Source organism: Bombus affinis, chromosome 4 (assembly GCF_024516045.1).
Source record: "Bombus affinis isolate iyBomAffi1 chromosome 4, iyBomAffi1.2, whole genome shotgun sequence".
NCBI classification, from domain to species: domain Eukaryota; kingdom Metazoa; phylum Arthropoda; class Insecta; order Hymenoptera; family Apidae; genus Bombus; species Bombus affinis.
In genome coordinates this window covers 3,320,166-3,338,706 of record NC_066347.1, presented here as the reverse complement: position 1 = coordinate 3,338,706, position 18,541 = coordinate 3,320,166, and the positions used below count along the sequence as shown (strand labels likewise).

At 35.9% G+C, this 18,541-nt stretch overlaps 1 protein-coding gene and 1 long non-coding RNA gene across 2 annotated transcripts in view; both read right to left on the bottom strand.

Moving 5' to 3' along the window:
* LOC126915785 (icarapin-like) overlaps positions 1–18,541 on the bottom strand; it is a 55,263-nt gene that overhangs the window by 13,292 nt on the left and 23,430 nt on the right. Inside the window, exon 2 of the mRNA XM_050720795.1 lies at positions 8,201–8,410. Coding sequence (XP_050576752.1) covers positions 8,201–8,410 — 210 coding nt within the window. The remainder of the gene's footprint in view (positions 1–8,200; positions 8,411–18,541) is intronic.
* LOC126915793 (uncharacterized) lies at positions 2,463–6,518 on the bottom strand. The gene is made up of 2 exons (XR_007710332.1): positions 3,550–6,518; positions 2,463–3,268 (listed from the first exon to the last, which is right to left on the bottom strand). It is a non-coding gene; the product is annotated as an uncharacterized LOC126915793 (long non-coding RNA).

The window sequence follows — 18,541 nt, the reverse complement described above, 5'->3', positions numbered from 1 at the left end:
CCGTCAAGGTAACAAATCTTGCACGGTTTCAGGTGAAATGGTTTCTACAGTAGGATCAATTTGGATCAGTTCAAAGCAGTTTCATTAATCGAAACGAATGGGCTGTACCTGTGAACGCGTTGAAAATGGCGTTTCGAAGGCAACGAATTATTCGGCTGGCGACGACAGCTCCGATTTGGTTGGCTTTTCTTGTTCGATCGGTCGAATTTCGTGGCCCCTGTTCATCGCCGATGAAAACGCTTCATTGCCGCGAATAAAACCCCTGACATTTCCATGTAACCATGTCCAGCCAGTTCGACATTATACGCTTGAATTCGTTCGTCAAATATTACGTGTACAGCGAGATCATAAGCGAGATCAACTCTGTGTTGAATTCCAGACTTTTCCCATAGTTGGAATATTGTTTCACGAACGTGCAAGAAATTGATATAAACACTAGTTCTCCATTTGTTATTTCCATCTATTATTCACTTATTAATTTTTTATACCTTTCATTTCCATCTTTCCTGTTTGCTAGTTTTGCTATTATTTTCGTTTATTCTCTTTCTATTATAAATTAGCTGTTTCAGGTAATTTTACAATTTTTACTTTCAAATCTTTCTGTATTTCAAAATGTATATACAACTGTATAGTTTGTTAGTTCTCATCTGTTAGAATGATAAAAGACTATTTTAGTTTCGGTTTTTTAATCGATAATACGAAGAGATACATTTGTATCAAGTAAGGAAATTATCTTGCAGATAATTTCATAACGAGCGAACTGCCTCAACGATACTATTACTTTTACTTAAATACTTTGGAGTGAACCTTAGACTTTAGATCCGACTAAATTATTTTCTATGACGATGTTATTTCCATTTGCCTGTGTATTAAAAAAAAAAAGAAATTCTTCTACTTTCTTCATAATTCGCAGAACTGTAAAAATAGCCGTTGCCTTTTGCTATGTTTTTAATTATATTATCAGGCACACTGTCAATATATACTTTAATTTCCTGCTTCATTCTTTACCTCTCAACCTTCGAAATAAGACAATATTTACCAGAAACATTTTCTCCGGTCCTACTTCGCTATATCGACGTAACATTCTTTCTCTGCAGAAACACCCCGTACATCTGGATCCCTCTCGTTCCCTTCTTTCTCCGCGAAGCATCTCTTTCCAGGCGTAAATTTTCTCCCCTTTTTAACAACGGCTCCGCTTTCCTGGCTCCTGTCTCTGGCTCCGCCACTCGACAGCTCTGCAACTTTTAATCCTGAAGACCCTTTCTTCCACTCTAGCTAGCAGCAATGATACACGTAACGTGGATCTGAATAACGACTCATCGAGTCGTGCAATCGGCGATTACCGAAAATTGCTGTCCATTCACCGGCTCGTCTTTCGCCTAATGAATTACACGATCGACCCGTGCAATTATTCTTCCCTTCTATTCCTCTTTTTCTTCTTGCTCCCTTTTCCCGTCGTTCCCGGCGCGTCCTTCTGTGTTTCTTTGTCTCGAGATCAAATAAGCGCGTGGAAAAGAACTTTCGCTGGTGAAAGCGATCGTCAATAGAAATAAACCGCATATTACGATGGCCGACCTTGGCGCCACAGAACCCGACCTTTGAAAGTAAAACTCGCTCGTCCGCGTTTTGCAATTGCAAGGGTTATGCAACTAGCAGCATACGGATAATCGTCGGCTTTTTGCTCGTTGCTCTCGTTGTTATCGATTTAGTTCCCCGTGGTCTTCTAAATTGGACCCTTCTGTTTTCTTCGGAGGTAATTTGTGGAATATTTCTTATAACGAAGATTACCAGGAAGTAACGACGAAGCAGAGATTTTTTTCAAAGGAGTGATATCGTTATCGTAGTTGGACGAGTATAATTTTTCAAGCGAGTACAGGTGTAGAATGAAATTGTTTTTATCGACACGTTTAGTGTATATCCGAAGTAATGATTATGAAGTTGTTTGAAATCGGATGTATTACTTAATTTAAAGATTAAGTCAATCGTATCAGCATTATTAAGTTTATGATCGGTGCCGACTGGTTTGTATATGTTTCCTCTTCTGTGATTAAATATAAGTTTGTTAATTTCGGATTTGTAAGAACTTGGTATTCTCGCTGTTTCGAAGCAGTTTGGCTAGACTTGTACTCATGAAGGAAAAGAAGAATGACCCGGAAACTGCAATTCACTTTGAAAGAAGCAGACCGTATACTTGTTTTAAGCATATAATATACTATATATTAAATACTCTGTAATAGTATATAACGTACCATGTACGAAAAAAATAATAGATCGAGCCTTATGTGGAAAATGATACACAAATGGAAACAATGTCTGTTTGAATGTTTTGTGATCTTGAGATGGACGAAAGAGGACCTCGAAAAGAAATATTTACCACTAACGATCTAATATAAGCGTATAGAAATATTAAAAACAAGTTGAGAATTATTTCAAAGTACTTAGATGTTCATACTCGAATCAAGTTTAACGGAGGATGGATATTTATTTAAAAGAGACCAATTGTTTCGATTGTATAATTATTAAACGATTGATAAATGAAGTCCAGTAGGATTCCAAAACAACTGGAGCAAAGTTATTGAGCAACTATCGTGTTTCACCACGAGCGAACATTCAACGAGAATGATTAATCGTTTGACAAGATCCAGATGCTTGCGATACTCCTCTTACAAGTTTCACAGCATTAACCAATATCCTTCCTGGCTATCGTCAGTGACCAAGCTATCAAAGATTCTTTAATTTCGTAACCTTAATTTCCCTTCGTTTTCACAAGCGCAAAACGTTGGTCAAGAGCGTGGAGAACTTCCGTGAAACAGGCTTTTCTCTCTTGCCGCTTCATTCGGTAGGGAACGCTTTACAATTAAACAGATTGCGCCCAGGCAACGTTGGGGCCATTTTAATTTCGCGACTGCTACTTTCTTCGGCGTTACGCTGCAAACATCTGCCGCGAATATAATCGCAGAAATTGGTGCCTCCGTTCATCCTCCTCGGCATAACTGAGAATTCCTCTTTCAAAGTAAGCAAACGCAATTAGAATCGCGTTTTTGATTCTGTCGCCGCTAATGCTAAGCGAAATATTTAGAGAGACGGGAGGAATTTCATTTCTCCGACCTGCTGCAATTCGTCTAAATACTTCAGTCCCACGCTTGTCTTCCGTGCTGTTTACTTCGTTCGCGTCTATTGATAACGTTAACAAGTTAATAGTTGCTGACGTGGCAACAAGTTTTTATCGTTTCTAAACTACCACACGTTACATTAATCGTCAGTGGCACTGAAAAAACGGAGAATTTTTAGTTGTTTGTTTCAATCTCAAGTAATAACAAGCGATATAAAGAACGATATTTAAAATGATTAAATGTCAGAGTTGAAAATTTTAGTAGACACAGAAAAAAAGAAAGCGTGTCTGTTAATTTTGTAATTTACATTATTCGGGGCTTTTAACATTTATTACTATTAACTATTATTCATATTTTATCACAATGTAATTAGCTCATAGAATCGTAGCTGTATCATTTTAAGTTCTAGAATAAAATAAATTATTCCAACACTTACAACTTTCTTCACCTTACTTCACGTATAATTTACGCTCTCTCGCACTTTCTTTTACATTCTCAGCATTTATATCGCTTATTATTTCAATTGCTCGATCGTTGTGCTTGTTGTGATCGCAGGACCTTGCTGTCTCCTATCGTAGCATTTTGAGTTAAGTCGATATTTAACATTAAAATTACCACACCAGTCAAATTGACTGGTTTTACGATTTTATTTTACTTCACGTTATATTTTCTTTCCGCAATGATGTAATGACTTTCGCAACGATAACTAAAAGAATAATATAATGAATTTTATTTTGTTTTTTATGTATTCAAACTCAAAATAATTTTGTATGAAGCTACTTATACCAATACCAGTCAAAATGACTTGGTACTTGTCAAAGTATAAAAGGGTCCTGCAATCTGTTTATTGAAGCTTAATTAACCAGTTTCCTCGTTTTGTACAACTTCTTACACGTTTTTTAAATTTTTATTGCGTATCATTCAATATGATGATATCAGTTATCAAGAAAATTCCAGATCGATCGCCAGAACGCTAAATATTAATACTAGAAATTCCACAACAGTCAAAATGATTGGTTCTACAATTTTATAAATGTATCAATTCTCGTTTAGGGATCATAGTCCCAGATGGATTAATAATACGAAAAATGTACTACATAACATTGAATCTTCTGTAAGAAAGTAATAAATCAATAAATATAAAAATATTCCATTATTACGTATTTTTTAAAGACCAATCATTTTGACTGGTTTTGGTAGAAATAGCTTCATGTTAGCTATCGGTAATTCTAGTGTTAATTCGTTTACAAGGAACGTCGTTGCATTGATACGCTGAACCTTTATTTCAACATTCACAACATTCCTTGCTCGACACCCGTCGCATCATTTATTGAAAATGTATAATACGAAGCAATGTTTTTAAGTAGCCGATATTCCAGACCTTTACCCATTGTATTAAAAGAAGGAATCGTGAAACTGCACTTAGAGCCACGGATTTTCGTTTTCTTCTCGTTCGATTATGCACGTGAAGGCACGTGTGGTTTTGGGAATGTCGGGTGACTTTAAAGACCGCTTCATTGCGAATTCCACGCGATAATGTCATCAATCTCCTCGCATCGCGGCCGGCCTCTCTCCGATCCTTTCACGTTGTTTCTTTTCTTCCGTTCTTCGTCATCTTGGTCCTCGTTTTATCTTCATCCCCCTTCGTCCACTTATTCTCTACTGTCTCCGCTTCGTTTTCTGATTTCCCTTTTTCTTTTCGAAACTCGTTCCTAACGGAATGCAGATATATTCATGAAATTGCTCGGTGAACGTGAGCAGAAGCGCATGGAACTGGCAACAAATTGTAGATGCTCGTCTTGAAGGCTATAGAATCAATACTCCGTTACGTAGAAAAGAACGCAGGAACAGAAGGGAAAGGTAGAAAGAAAGAAAAGGAGACAGGCGAGAGGAGACAAAGAAAGTTGGAAAAGAAAACAAAAAAGAGAAAAAGAAAAAAAAGAAAAAAAGGGACGGCGGAAGGAAAGGAACGAAAGGATCCGCAGTTTCCGCGATGCGGCAGTAATCACGACCAGCTAATTAGGGCGGTAATTTCTGCTAATTGCTTTCATTAGTACAGACCGAACTACCGTCTTCTTTATCGCCGATATAATTCTATAATTACGTCGATTTCACGGTACCATGTTTTATAACTGTACTTCCTGTGTCAATTGGCCGACTTTGAGTCGTGGTTGGAGTCTACGAAGCACAATGTCCATAGCATTTTATTGTGGTGTCACGTGAATCTGTTTTATTTATTAAACAGCAGCTTCACTTTTACTCTGTTCTTTTTAGTAACTTCGTAAGAATTGTTTCTCGGTATTTAGATTCGAAGAATTAATAATTCGAAATAGTTTTCCGTAATTATAATTATGGAAAAGCGACTTAATAATAAGTGCTATATAGATGCGTGTTATACGTTAAGAACGTTTAACGAAATTTTAAAAGCGTTATAATTAACGTTTGTTTGCAATTTAATTGCTTTATATAATTAATTTGCTAACATTTACTTTTAATTACGTCAAAAATAAGCTCATTCTCTTGTTTAGTTCTATTAAAAAGTGATATTAACGCTCTATGCAGGAAATGTACAGTGGCTTACATTATGACTTGCGTAGTTTTGAAAATAAAAAAGAAAGAAAATGAATTACAGAAGCCGAAACAGTTAGCCACGATATTACGTGAAATTTTGATTAGCACATTCGTATATATGTTCCAGAGTAACTTTGATACCTAACGTAAGAGTAACTGCAAAACGATTACATTATGTCGAAAAGTAACTTCGAAACTTTTGCAATATTTCACGAGGAAAGTAACTTCGGAACTCCTATATTATTTCACGTTCAAGAATAGCTTCAACACTTAGTGCGGAAATGACTTCGAAACTCCTGCGTTATTCTACGATAAAGGTTCTCAGTTTACGTCGGCTAATTTATTTAGACCCCGATAAGTTATCAAGCGTGTCAGAATCTACAGATATAGCTACGCCTGAAAATTCAAGTTACGATAGTTTATATTACCGTTCATATGTACATGCATGTAATAAGATTTAATAAGATACTTGCGAAATACGAGGTAAATCTTGAAAGTTTTCAGAAACTTTCAAGTATCTTTGCCTCCTTGACGTTTCATAATTTAAAAGGTCCATATGCGTGTCTATGTTTAATATTATAAAATTTCTCAATGATCATACGTATACCTAAATCACGGAATTAAATTACGTTCTTTGTATAATAAAATTAAATCGCCTCTCTCAATTGCTGAATATGATCGTTCAATCAGTTTGCGTTTATCATTATTTTATTTACTAATTTACTTTTATTTAATAATTTATCATTATTTGATTCTGCACTTTAAACGATGCCTCGATTCAAATTCAGATATTTTCTAGTCCAGCTTTTTGAATATACTGTGTGTAATATACCTCAAATCATTGGATAATTCTTGCAAATTGTTCTTAAACGCGTTTGCCATATATTGTCAAAATCAATAACGATTAATAGTCTGATAATTTAGCTCGATTATCATATTCTGTACGAAACATCAATTTATTGACATCTATCGTCGATAAACTTACTATCGTACAATTGGTTCGTGCCTCTCATGTTACTAAAATGAAATGAAAGATCTTGAAAATGTTCTATGATCGATTATTATAACGTATTATATCCCCCCGTAATCACGAGTCGCATCTACAATTTTTTTTCGCCTTCCAACTCGTCGTTAATCATCGTTGACCGCCGTTATCCGTTTCTTATCCTGCGACCGAATGATTTTTCCTTTGCCGCATTTCTACGCTGTACGTTATCGTAAAGCACCGATGACACTGTTCTATGTGTGCACGCGAGTCGCAATAAAGCGAGTCGGAAATTCGAGAAATTTCGACGGCGACCGAATACTTTCACGAACGTACACAAACGTAACCCGTATATCACCGCGGGAAACGACAATCGGTTGGCTATACAGAGGCCGATTGCGCGCGGGTATTACGAGCGCAACGGGTCGCCGGAAGTTACGTTTGACAAACCGCATGTAAGCGGAACACGGACATGGCCGTTCGCGATTCCGTGTAATTTTATGTTTGTGTTTGCTGAACCGTGATCGCGTTTCTGCGGCAGCCTAAGCGGCACGCGTGCGGTCATTCCCGATTCCAGCGAACTATCACTCTATTTGGCCGATTCTGTGTTACGTCCAACTGATCCGCGATCATAATCCCCCATTCCCTGATTATCTACCGATCTAAAGCATAATTCGATAGCCAGTTGTTTTAGGATATTAACGAGACGTTTCGTTGGAGAGCTGGGCGGCAATAACGGTTGTGGAAATTGTGTCGTTCGAGATTGAAAAGAGGGTGATTCGAAAGAGTCGACAGTGGAAACAGGTGTTCTGATAATCCCTCGAGTTAAAGTAGAATTCGATTTAGAGTTGTTTCGCGGTGTTAACGAAAGGTTCTTTTTCGAGAGGCAGTGACAACGACGGCTGTCAAAAACGTCGTTCCAGATTGAAAAGCGGTTGTTCGAAAGGAGCTCTTTGATATAGCTGAGTGTATTTCTTTCGAACGTTATGCATCGTATCCTGTTATTCAAAAACTAATTAATAAATAATAAAAACTAATTTCATAAACTAAAATGTCTCCTTTGTACTTAACGACGAAGGAAATATTTTAGATATAATCTAAATAGCTTCGAATAGAGGAAAAGAAATTTTCTTGCGGCTATTTTCGATGGCTTGTGTAACATTACTGGAAAAATTATTTACTATTGAGAATTTACTATTACACGTAAGGTACTGTGCCGATTTAACAAATTTCGTTCAAAAACTAACGGCAAGAAATAGCTGATCTTTGTTGACAGAAAAGATATTTGATATTATCTATAGAAATTAAATTGTGGAGATATCGGAAGAATATTTTAATAGTAAATTGAACAAATTTACGGTGTCTGAATAGGTAAATTATATTTTCTGAGAACGTTCAATTTCTTCCTGCATTTTTTAAAAATAGACCAGATAACAAGCTATCGTTTGAAAGCACCTCGCCGATAAAATGCTTAATAAACATATTGATATTGCATATAGCGCGCATATAGCAAATATTTCTATTCACGTACCTTGCAGGCTGGAATACCACCCGTCCAAGAAGTTTGACCTGAACAACCTGTTCCAATTCCAGGTTGAACTTTCAAGACTGTCACTGTCGCTGTCAAAGCTCACATCAGGGAAATCGAAGGCTGCTGACATCATTTGACTTCCAACATCGGATGGCAAAACAACGACGGTGTCTACATTATTTTTGTCGCTAGTATCTGCGTTACGTGCACCTGTAAAAAATAACAAAATTATTTGAAAAACACGTTAGATATTAAATACTAATTAAATACTAATGCTTACTAATTATAGCTGTTGAGATGGATCTTTGATAAGATTTTTCAATTTTAAATAACTAAATCACATTTAAGATCTAACCGAGGATTAAGTATTAGCTTTGAACGTTATAATTGTATATAAATTGTGTATATATTTTAATAAATATTGTAATAAGTAACATAAATTTCTCTTCGCTCTAAAATGAAATTTCTGATGACATATATATGAGGGCCTACGTCGACTAACAATATCCTATTTTTTAAATTATACAGTTACGTGATATGATGATATTCAGTTTATTCGAATAATTTTTAACATTAATACTCAAGTTGACTACCACGTTCGGTACATATTATACATATGTAACATTGAACGATGACTCGGGATAGGTTGTTTGTTATTAAATTACGGAATATTCAAGTATTTCGATGATTGCATATCTCGTAACGTTACGTAAATATGCGTGTATCTTTCGTTGCCGATTTATATGCTAGTACCGAAAAGAACGGTCGTTATAGAAAGTTTTAATGAAAAACATATGGCGGGAGTATATATTACGTCATCGTATGCACTGTATTTGTAAAGTTAAATTGATATGAGAGGAAAAGTTTCAAAATTACCGGGTACATTATACGTGACGAAGTAAGAAGGAGTATGGATTGTAAACCAAATTGCCATACTAACAATAAGCAAATCTAAAAACATGAGCTATATTTTTTTCTTTATAAAAAGAAGTGAATTTTGTTAGTATTAAAAAATATGTATTTTTATTATTCGTCAAACAATTTTAAGTTTAACCTTCCATTCTCTGTGATTGTGAAAAATACATTTTCCATGAAAGAATTTGTTTTATCCAGCTTATGACTCCCTCTTGAAACCGTATAACCTCTGTTTAACCCATTTTTCTAAAGATAATATCTAGGTAAATCATTCTGGTATTTTAAAGAGCCATATAGATAGAATATATATATAAAAAAATTCAGGTGAGCTAAATATAAGCACCGCCTAGTTTCAAGATTTGTAAGAATACGTCAAGACCGTAGATATAAGAAGTATAGATCACAGATGTTGTGTTGATAAAATCGACTTCATAAAGAGAAATAGAAATAAATAACAAGTTTTTCTTTCCCTTTCTATAGGCGGAGCAAATATCAGCTACGAAGGGAAAGTGATATCAAAATATGTCTATCTCGTTTTAACATGCTCTTTATTTCCCAGCCGTGATCTATATCTGCTATTTCAATGGTCGACACTTGCTCGAAAATGGACAATTTTCGAATCACGTGATTCACGTTTAACCTATTGCCCCTTTTAAACGAATTCTCTCGTTTCGATTTTGAAAATTCCACCTTTTAACCGTTTGAGTCCCAAGGGTCTTTGAAAAAACAGGATCGAAAATTGATTACGAAGAGAAATAATTTGTTATTTTATGAAACACATCTATCTTATTATATGTACTATTAGTTTATACATATTTCAAGTTTTGTTGAATAAAAATTATTGAGAAGATAACAAAATACAAAATACCCTCAGTCGTCCGTAGCGTTCAAATGTACTGGGACTTTTCGATACAAAATCTAAACAAAGCGATCGCGCTATTTGGAACTCAAACGGTTAATTTCGATCGTGTCATCTACTAGACAAGCATAAAAAAAGCAACTAAATTGAATCAATACTGATATACTTCATGACTTTTCCGTATCTATTGCGTGTCAGATGTCACAAGGAAAACTGAATTTCGTAACGCCAGTCCGTTTTTCAGCTTATTAACTTTAATTCGTCTCTTGTTGCTCGTAAAATTTGTTGTACGAATAAAAATAGAATATCAATCGCGTATTCGATGAAATATAATTTTCAGAAATTGTAAAATTTCTTAAACACGAGTTCAATTACACGTGCTTCTTTCAAATATGAATTAGTACGGATAAAGAAGAGAAGCCAGTGCAGCTGCGAAGCTTTCAATCGCGAAACTTCAAATACACGCGTCGATCGAAGAAGGTCGTTTAAAAACGAGGAGGACCAGAATGCGACCTTATAATAATTATTCTTGCTCTCGGCGTGGCGTTTTGCCCGCGCGATCCTTTCAAACGGCTCGTGGCACTTAGTGCTTTACAGCGAATTTGCCGTAGTGATTTATCGTCGAGCCCTTTTAGTGCCACGCCACTGGATCCGCTACCGACCTCACTGTCAGCCAGGAAATGCAGGATTCTGTACTTCTGTGCTAGGAGTTTGACACGCATGAACAAACTTAATCGGTAATCGATAAGCAGAGTATGTCTGGTAAGGATTAAAAAGCAAGAGAAAAGAGAAGAAACGAAGAAGAAAAAGAAAAAGAAAGGAAAAGAGGAGAAAACAATAAAAACAGCGACCACGTGACGTCTCATTTGCAAAGTGTCAAAGCGCTGCGTGTAACTAAAGTCTCGACGGCGTGATGCACGGCTATCGTTCCGGAATGATCGATCGTGTCTTCTTTTAAACAGCCCCTCCTCTCGTTTGTATATCAAACGGTCCGTCACACAGTATTCCTTCCTCTCAAAGAACCTCGAATTTTTTTCATAGACGCTACACCGTTTATACGGGATAAAATGTAAAACAGGGATGTTTTTCGATAAAGAAAAACGCGAATGTAAAGTTACGATCGATCATGACTATCGGCGAAAGATAACGTAATACCTCTATATTCTGTGCTACCCTTGCAAAGTGTAATCCTCGTTTCGTGTACAGAATGTTCGAGCATAATTTAATTTCAATTTGTAGAGGCACGGTAGCTGGGTATATAAGTACGGCGAGGTGAAGAAATTGGGCGCGCAACGTTTGAAAGACGTCGACGGGATGTTCGTGAAAATTTCTCAGAGGGAAACCGCGAGAGGCGTTACGGACGTTTCTAAGATCGTCTTTGTTTCTGTACACGGGATATTATATTCTATACAACCCCCTGCGGTGCTTTCAAAATAAGCTGTTAAATGAAATTATTCGAGATTTAAGATATATGATAATACAATTTTCGAACTATTACAAAGTTATTTCGTAGAATAATCTGTTAAACAGACAAGTATTCTTATGCTAAAAAGACTTAAACCATTTTTAATGCTTTATACATAGTCGTTGTACCTTGTATAACGTATATAATTTATAATCGTAATATACGCATACAATCGTTATATACGAGTTTCTTAATCATCGTATCTGTAAATTTACAAATTTTCAAGTCCGCAAACTTTTAAATATTCTATCTTTCGAGTTACTAAACCCTTCAATTTTCTTACTTTTAAACTTGTAAGTTTTTGTAATATCTCGTTAAGTTTCCTCATTCACTTACTTAACCCTTTCAAGAAAACAAAAGATTGTCTTCGCAAGCGAAAGAGGTGTTCAGAATCATTGAACTTGAAAATTTTCGCGTTACATAATCTTTGAATTATCCAACTGGTAAATTTTTAATTGTACTTCGTTAACTTTTCAAGTTAGCTTTACAGGAGAAACTTACGATATACCAATAACTCTGAAAACAAATAATCTTATGAAATCTTAAAAACAGTAAAATCTTAAAAAGAAATCACTATCGTTGACACGAGCATCTAATATGTAAGGGGCGTCGAAAAATAGAAAGAGAGAAAGATAGAGATAGGAGCATATTCATCGGACTCTGCGAAGTAGACTTTTCTCGAATGCTTCTGGCGATTATTCAATTTACTGGTAGCCAATTCATATTAACGCACGTAGAAACGTAGGAGTCAGTTTGAGTCAATCTAATTCCTGTTTGGAAGCCCCTCCCCGTGCGAAAAACGACGCACGGTCTATCATAGCTCGAGGAAATTCGCGACCACAGCTTTCAATGATGAAAAATCGTCGAGATTGCTGCCACGGAATGAAATGTTTTGACAGACGACAACGACAAGATACTACTCCCTTATTGAATTCCCTCCTCCAAGGCTTCTATAGTATACGAGAAACGAATTCAGAATTATTCCATACAACATTTTCCAAGCAGCTAGACACCGAGCATGCCACTGTCTTTATTAAATTGTAATAAAGTTATTGCAATAAAGTACACGCAATCCTGCATACCGAAATAAAAACTGTTTTGTATCGGTATTGTGTTAGGTGCATGATGAAATGTCAAAACCTAGGAAAGAGGAAATCGAGAGGAGTAGACAAGCCTGTGTTGTACAAATGCGTAGGAATCGTCAACTTATTGTCATTTTATAGAACGTTGCTGAAAAGAAGACTGGCGTGAGGAACGCGAATCCGATTAGCTGTTTCGTATAGACTCAACACAATCATAACGATAAGCACGCGTATTGATCGCTACCTTGTCCTCGTTCCATCGCGCTAGTCTTCTTTCCGGCAACGTATAGTAGTACATACTTCGTTCTTTTTAATCGTTTTTGAATCCCTCCAATGTGAAAAAATGATGGGAAGTTGAGATTAAATGTATCTTAAATATACTTAATATACTTAAATATACTTCATTTCTTTATAGCGAAGTTACGTTGCACTTTTGACGTTAGATGTAGAAAACATGTACTTTCAGCTTATCGTACTCGACAATTCCTAATAATCATGTCGCGTGTAATAATATTTAAGACGTAAAGTTCATAGCATTATTCTTGATAACTTGCTCGAGCCTCTCTCGCACTCTACTGTGAGGGGCTTGACGAAGTTACTGAGTTAGTGGCTTTAGCCATTACGTAGGCCATACCGTGTCTAATTACGATCTAAACTTAAGAAAGTCTTTCATCGTCAAAAATGTCAGATATTTCTTTCAACTTATGTTTCTTTATTTTAATTCCTGCAAACTCTCGATTAGATGTTGAAGAGAGTCGAATGAAATATGCACGATGGTAAAGAAAATAAGGCGTTACACAATTAAAAAAATGTTACAAAAAGTAAAACAGACAGTGACATAATAAACCAAAAATTCCATCTACTCTATACATATAACCGATATTTCTCAATATACTTTCACGAAATAAATGCTACAGCCTCTACAAGCTTATCTACTTCAGCCTTATGCGATTCATTATAATAACGCTATCAATCTCAACGACGAACAAAACTTTCCATTAATTTTTATCGAACTCTCGTATCGTCGATTCCCATGTCCGTGATTCTCATAAAGCAGAAAACTGCCCGAAAGAAACTCATCGTTAACAGACATGCTGTTTGGCCATCGTTAATTCAGAACTCTCTCTCGCCAAGCGACTACAACGAGAGTCACGAAATTATCTCCGGGCATTAAAATTAATTTCTACGAGTATAGCGTTCACGGAGACGCGTTAAAGCGAGCAAAGTTCGGTAACTTCCAGCGAACTTCCACTCCTGAGCAGTTTATCGTCGACCGTTCGTACAGCGGAACGCTTAGCCGGTAAATCTGCTCGTCTATCCGCAAATATGGTAAACTATGTATGTACCGTGGTTCATGGACCCTCGTGATACTTCGACGCTTTCCCGCGTCGCGTCGTGTCACATTTTTCCTCGCGCCTTTCTCTGTACACGGGTCTCTGGCCTCCCTTGAGAAATTTGAACCTGATCGATTTATCGGACGCGGCTCCTGCCACCCTTTTTTCCTCCGTTTTCTCTCTTTTTTTCTTCTTCTCCTCTGCCCTCCTTCGCCTTCCTTTCCTACGCTCTTTCTCAAGTGACATTAGGCAGGTTTAATGCGATGCCTGCAAAAAGGGAAACAGGGTGTAGAGGTACAGCGAGTAGGTGCCGAGTGCCATTGACTGCAGAATAAAATAGATGGTAGTATTTCCAGCGTGGCTCAGCCTTGGCAAAATTCCATTTCTTTTCCACGAGGTACGCGCCCTGAGCAAGAACTGATATTTCCCCTCTCTTTGTTCTTTTCCGTTTTCATTTTTCTTTTTGTTCAATTTCTTCAGTTATTTTTCTGCCTTTTCATTCCCTTTCCCTCCTTGCCAAGAAGGGCATCGATATATCTCCGAGCACCGATATATCGTTCCGAACTATCCTTCGAATCGAGATGAAGGAAGAGATAAAAAGATGTATAATTTTCGTTTGGTATGTTGTATTTAATGGATCGCATAATCTTCGTAAGCTTTTTTACGTGACGTGTATTTACATTCGGATGGAATCTTTGTTTTCAGCAATCATGTGGCGCGTCAAAAAGTATATTACGTTTGTGTTTCGAGACGACTATTATTGTTTTTATTCGAATAAATAGTCAAACATCGCACGTTTCAAAAATTCTTGTGGCAAACCGGTTGAAAATCGCGCACGTAGACTGAGAATATATGTTTAGAGGATAAATAGATGTTTGAAACTCTGACAACTGTACATATGTGTAGCGTTATTCGTAAATAACAAAATTTTTCATATCTTACTTCACGTTCGTTGGCTAGAAAAGAAGTGTCAGCAAATGGTGACACATATCCACGATCTTAGAATCCCATATTCTACGACGTTTTGACGTTGTGTGTATTTATATCACGTTCTATGACTTCACTTGTACAAAGTTTGAAGTTTCAAGGCTTCGAGATATACCGTGTCAGTCTTTCGTGTGTATCCAAAGCGAGTTCGATGATTTCACAATCGTAGTATTCTGACTCATTTCGGGCGCTTTGTATCGAATCCTGGTAGTTTATGGTCTACTAGACTGTGCCTATGGATCCTATACATTTGAATCATTGAATTTATGATATCACGGTCAGTTTTAGATCCCCTGAGCAAGCAGTTTTGAGTTCTACGATCTTAGATTGGTCTATACCGCTTCTAACACTTTAGAACTGGACTTGGATGTGTTCCACGAATCTGGTATCTTGGAGTTCGCGGTCCCGAGTCTTTGAGGTGGTTCACAGTGGTTCGTGTATTCAGGATTGTGGTACAAAGCGTGCCTTACAGTCTTACCTTGGCTAGAACTGCTCCTCTATCTCGCAATGGACGGAATATAACCGCAGATATATACACACGCATATACTTCTGTTTACTAGATAAGTTCTTACGATACGATGCGGAGAAATGATGCATACGATATTTAATTGCCAATTGCTTTTGGTTTGTAATATTGTAAAAGTTTTCTAATTACATAAAGTACTGAACAATAGTGCTTGGCTAAAAGAAAAAAGAAACAGAAATAAGAGCTATTCCGTTGAGAAACATCTTCGATAAAGGTTGCTTCAGTACAAGTAGTCAATTTCGATTCGACTATACGGCAGAATATAGATAATTTTTATGGTATTTATCGAGATTCGGTATTATTCGCTATATTTCACTATGTTTCGTCATATTATTTATGGTTCACTATGTATATCCTAACCACTATAACGTACTATTATCTAAAACAGTTAAAAAATTAACAAAGTTCGATTTTATTATGAGTTTCACAATTAGAATAATTTACTTCAACCAAAGATTGAACATAAGCTTAATTAGGAATTGGCTTATCAATATGAACGTGGACTGACTATCCTTGCATCCTGAGTAATTATAGTAATTATAGGCAAAGGATCGACGTGTAGCTTGCAATATATAACCGATACACATATGTGTATACGGCAACGACACAGCTTCTCAATGACAGCGTCCTAGGCTAACATTAGGATGAATCTCTTAGTGTATATACTAGCTGAATAGCTATAACCATTGACACAACCACTTGAATTAATAGCCGGCAATTAAGCGGATGATAATGCTTGCCTTCCCTTATATACGAACCTACCACCTATGCACGACCCTCGATAGTGTCGATAGAAAGATAAGTCTGATACTTATTTCCTTCGCCGATTCCTCGTCCAGTGGATTTATGGATTGTCTTAACTTAGAAAAGCCCGTTTCGTGGATTTTTGATGAAAGAAAAACATTGATCCAGCACGTAAAGAAAAAAAATTTATGTGATATATAAGAGAGCTGGTCATTAGGACAAATTCGATTTAGTGATACTGGCTGATACTTCATAATACTTGATGACATTTCGTGATACTTTTTCATTAATTTCAAACACGAAATAGTCAGATCTAATTTAGTCGAAGAAAGCTAGTAGACAATGATTGATTTCTAGCTTAGATTGTAGAAAGTAAATTAGTTTAAATTTCTTAATTTATTAGCATGAAGCGAGAGAATATTGTCGTTAAACTATTTTTGTTTTGAGTTTAAGCCTGCATTTCTTGTTGAATTGTTTGGAAAAAGTTAAAAATTAATATCGAAGATGTTTCCTTATGCGTATATTAGATATTCGATTATATCTTTATTTATTTGTTTTATATTTGTTATATACTATTAATAATAATAGCTTATGTTTTCATTCTTTCTTCTTATTCTTATTTGCCTTACAGTCTTCACCAAGCATCCTTCTGATACATATATTTTAAACACTCTTCTTATTAAACTGTATAACTATTAACATAGCTATTAATCCATCTAGTGTCTATCAACCTAACTGTACTATTTAAACTCTTATTGCTTAGCTCTTATCTGATTATTTAGTAATAGCTATTAGAGCTAACTATTTAACCAATTATGATTCTTTATCTAACTCCTAAAATACCTTCTTAATCTTTCCTGCCTTTTCCTTCCCAGTTTTCTTAATCAGTCCAAAGTCTCTTCTTTTCCTTTCTCGTTAACTATCTCTTGTATATTCATTTATCTCCGTCAGTTTTCCGTACGCTATTAACATGTGCTTCAAATCTCCAATTTCGTTATTACAAAAATCGCATAGTTTCTTCTCATTCCCTTCCTAATATGTATTTCATCTTTCCAACGACCCACATATCATTCGCTTTCATCCTTTGCCTCTGTTATATCATATATTATTAATTATGGAATCATATTTTCAGAAAGTATTTTTATTCTTATAATATAATTAAATTCATAACATATGAAATATCTTTCTTGCCAGATATATCAAGCTAAATTATGTCACAATCTATTGTTCACCATTCCAATGATATTATATCCCTGCTCGCTTTTAAAACATAAGTAAACGTGAATGTTTAGGAATTAGTAGAAAAATCGTCAAATTACCACCGTCTTACCTGATTTATTATTATCGATATGGGTGTACACGTGCGCGCACCGATATTCCCATTAAATTTATACTGCAGTGTATCAAGTCGTCGCAATTGCCAACTGCAGGAAATCATAGAGTGCAACGAACGGTGCAGAGAAGGTTTTATGGAAATCGATGCGAATATATAATGATTACGAGTGGACCTTGCGTTATTTTAAGTACCTTGTGCTCTCTCTTCTATCACTTTATCGCGAGTTTTATCGGGCCAAGACGTATTCAAGCCGTGACGTTCGCTTGGCGATTGAAAAGTTCAAGATTTATCGGCCACTTCTACGAATCACCATTTATAACATTTTTTCGGCACATCTGCTTTCTATATACATACTTTCTACGTTACAGTAATTCAACTAAATTAATATGTTTTGAACGCAATGGGTGTGGATAAATGTTTTAACATTTCTTAGAATACTTATATATTGTGGCTTGAAAATAGCCTGCAGTTGGCTTGAATAAAGTTTGCACGCGTTTAGCGGCGAGAGGCGGTAATCAGATAGACCGAATATTTAGGAGAATGAAAATGTAGCAAGGCTTATTCGTAATTATGTTGTGATGGAGTAGCGTCGATGTTGAAATGTTTCTCTAGTAAAATTGTACACTTATTGAAGAATCGAAAGGAAATATTCTTCTTAAGTGAATTTTATTTGTTGCAGTTTCAGCTATGAGGCTTTTATTTAGAAGAAACGATTTTTTTAAAATTTGTTTTACATATGCTGATTTAGTATATGCATAGCGTAAATAACTTGTCTCAAATATACTTTTGAATTGAATCAGCGTAAACTCGTAAATTGCTTTCAACGAGGCGTAAGTAAAAATTCAAGAATGCAACGTCGCCCTGTATCTGTAATTTTTTATTAAGAATATTTCGATAACTAGCAGAAATTTGTTCTTTGTAATTAATTGCAACATTCATCGTTAACAATATGATTTTAATAATTACGTGAAATACATACTTCGTATTTATTCAAATTTGACGTGCAAAGAGATGTAAATCTGATTCCGAAACAAAATATTTTCCAACGATTCAAATGTTCCAAACCTTCGAACTTTCATATCTGTGAAATGT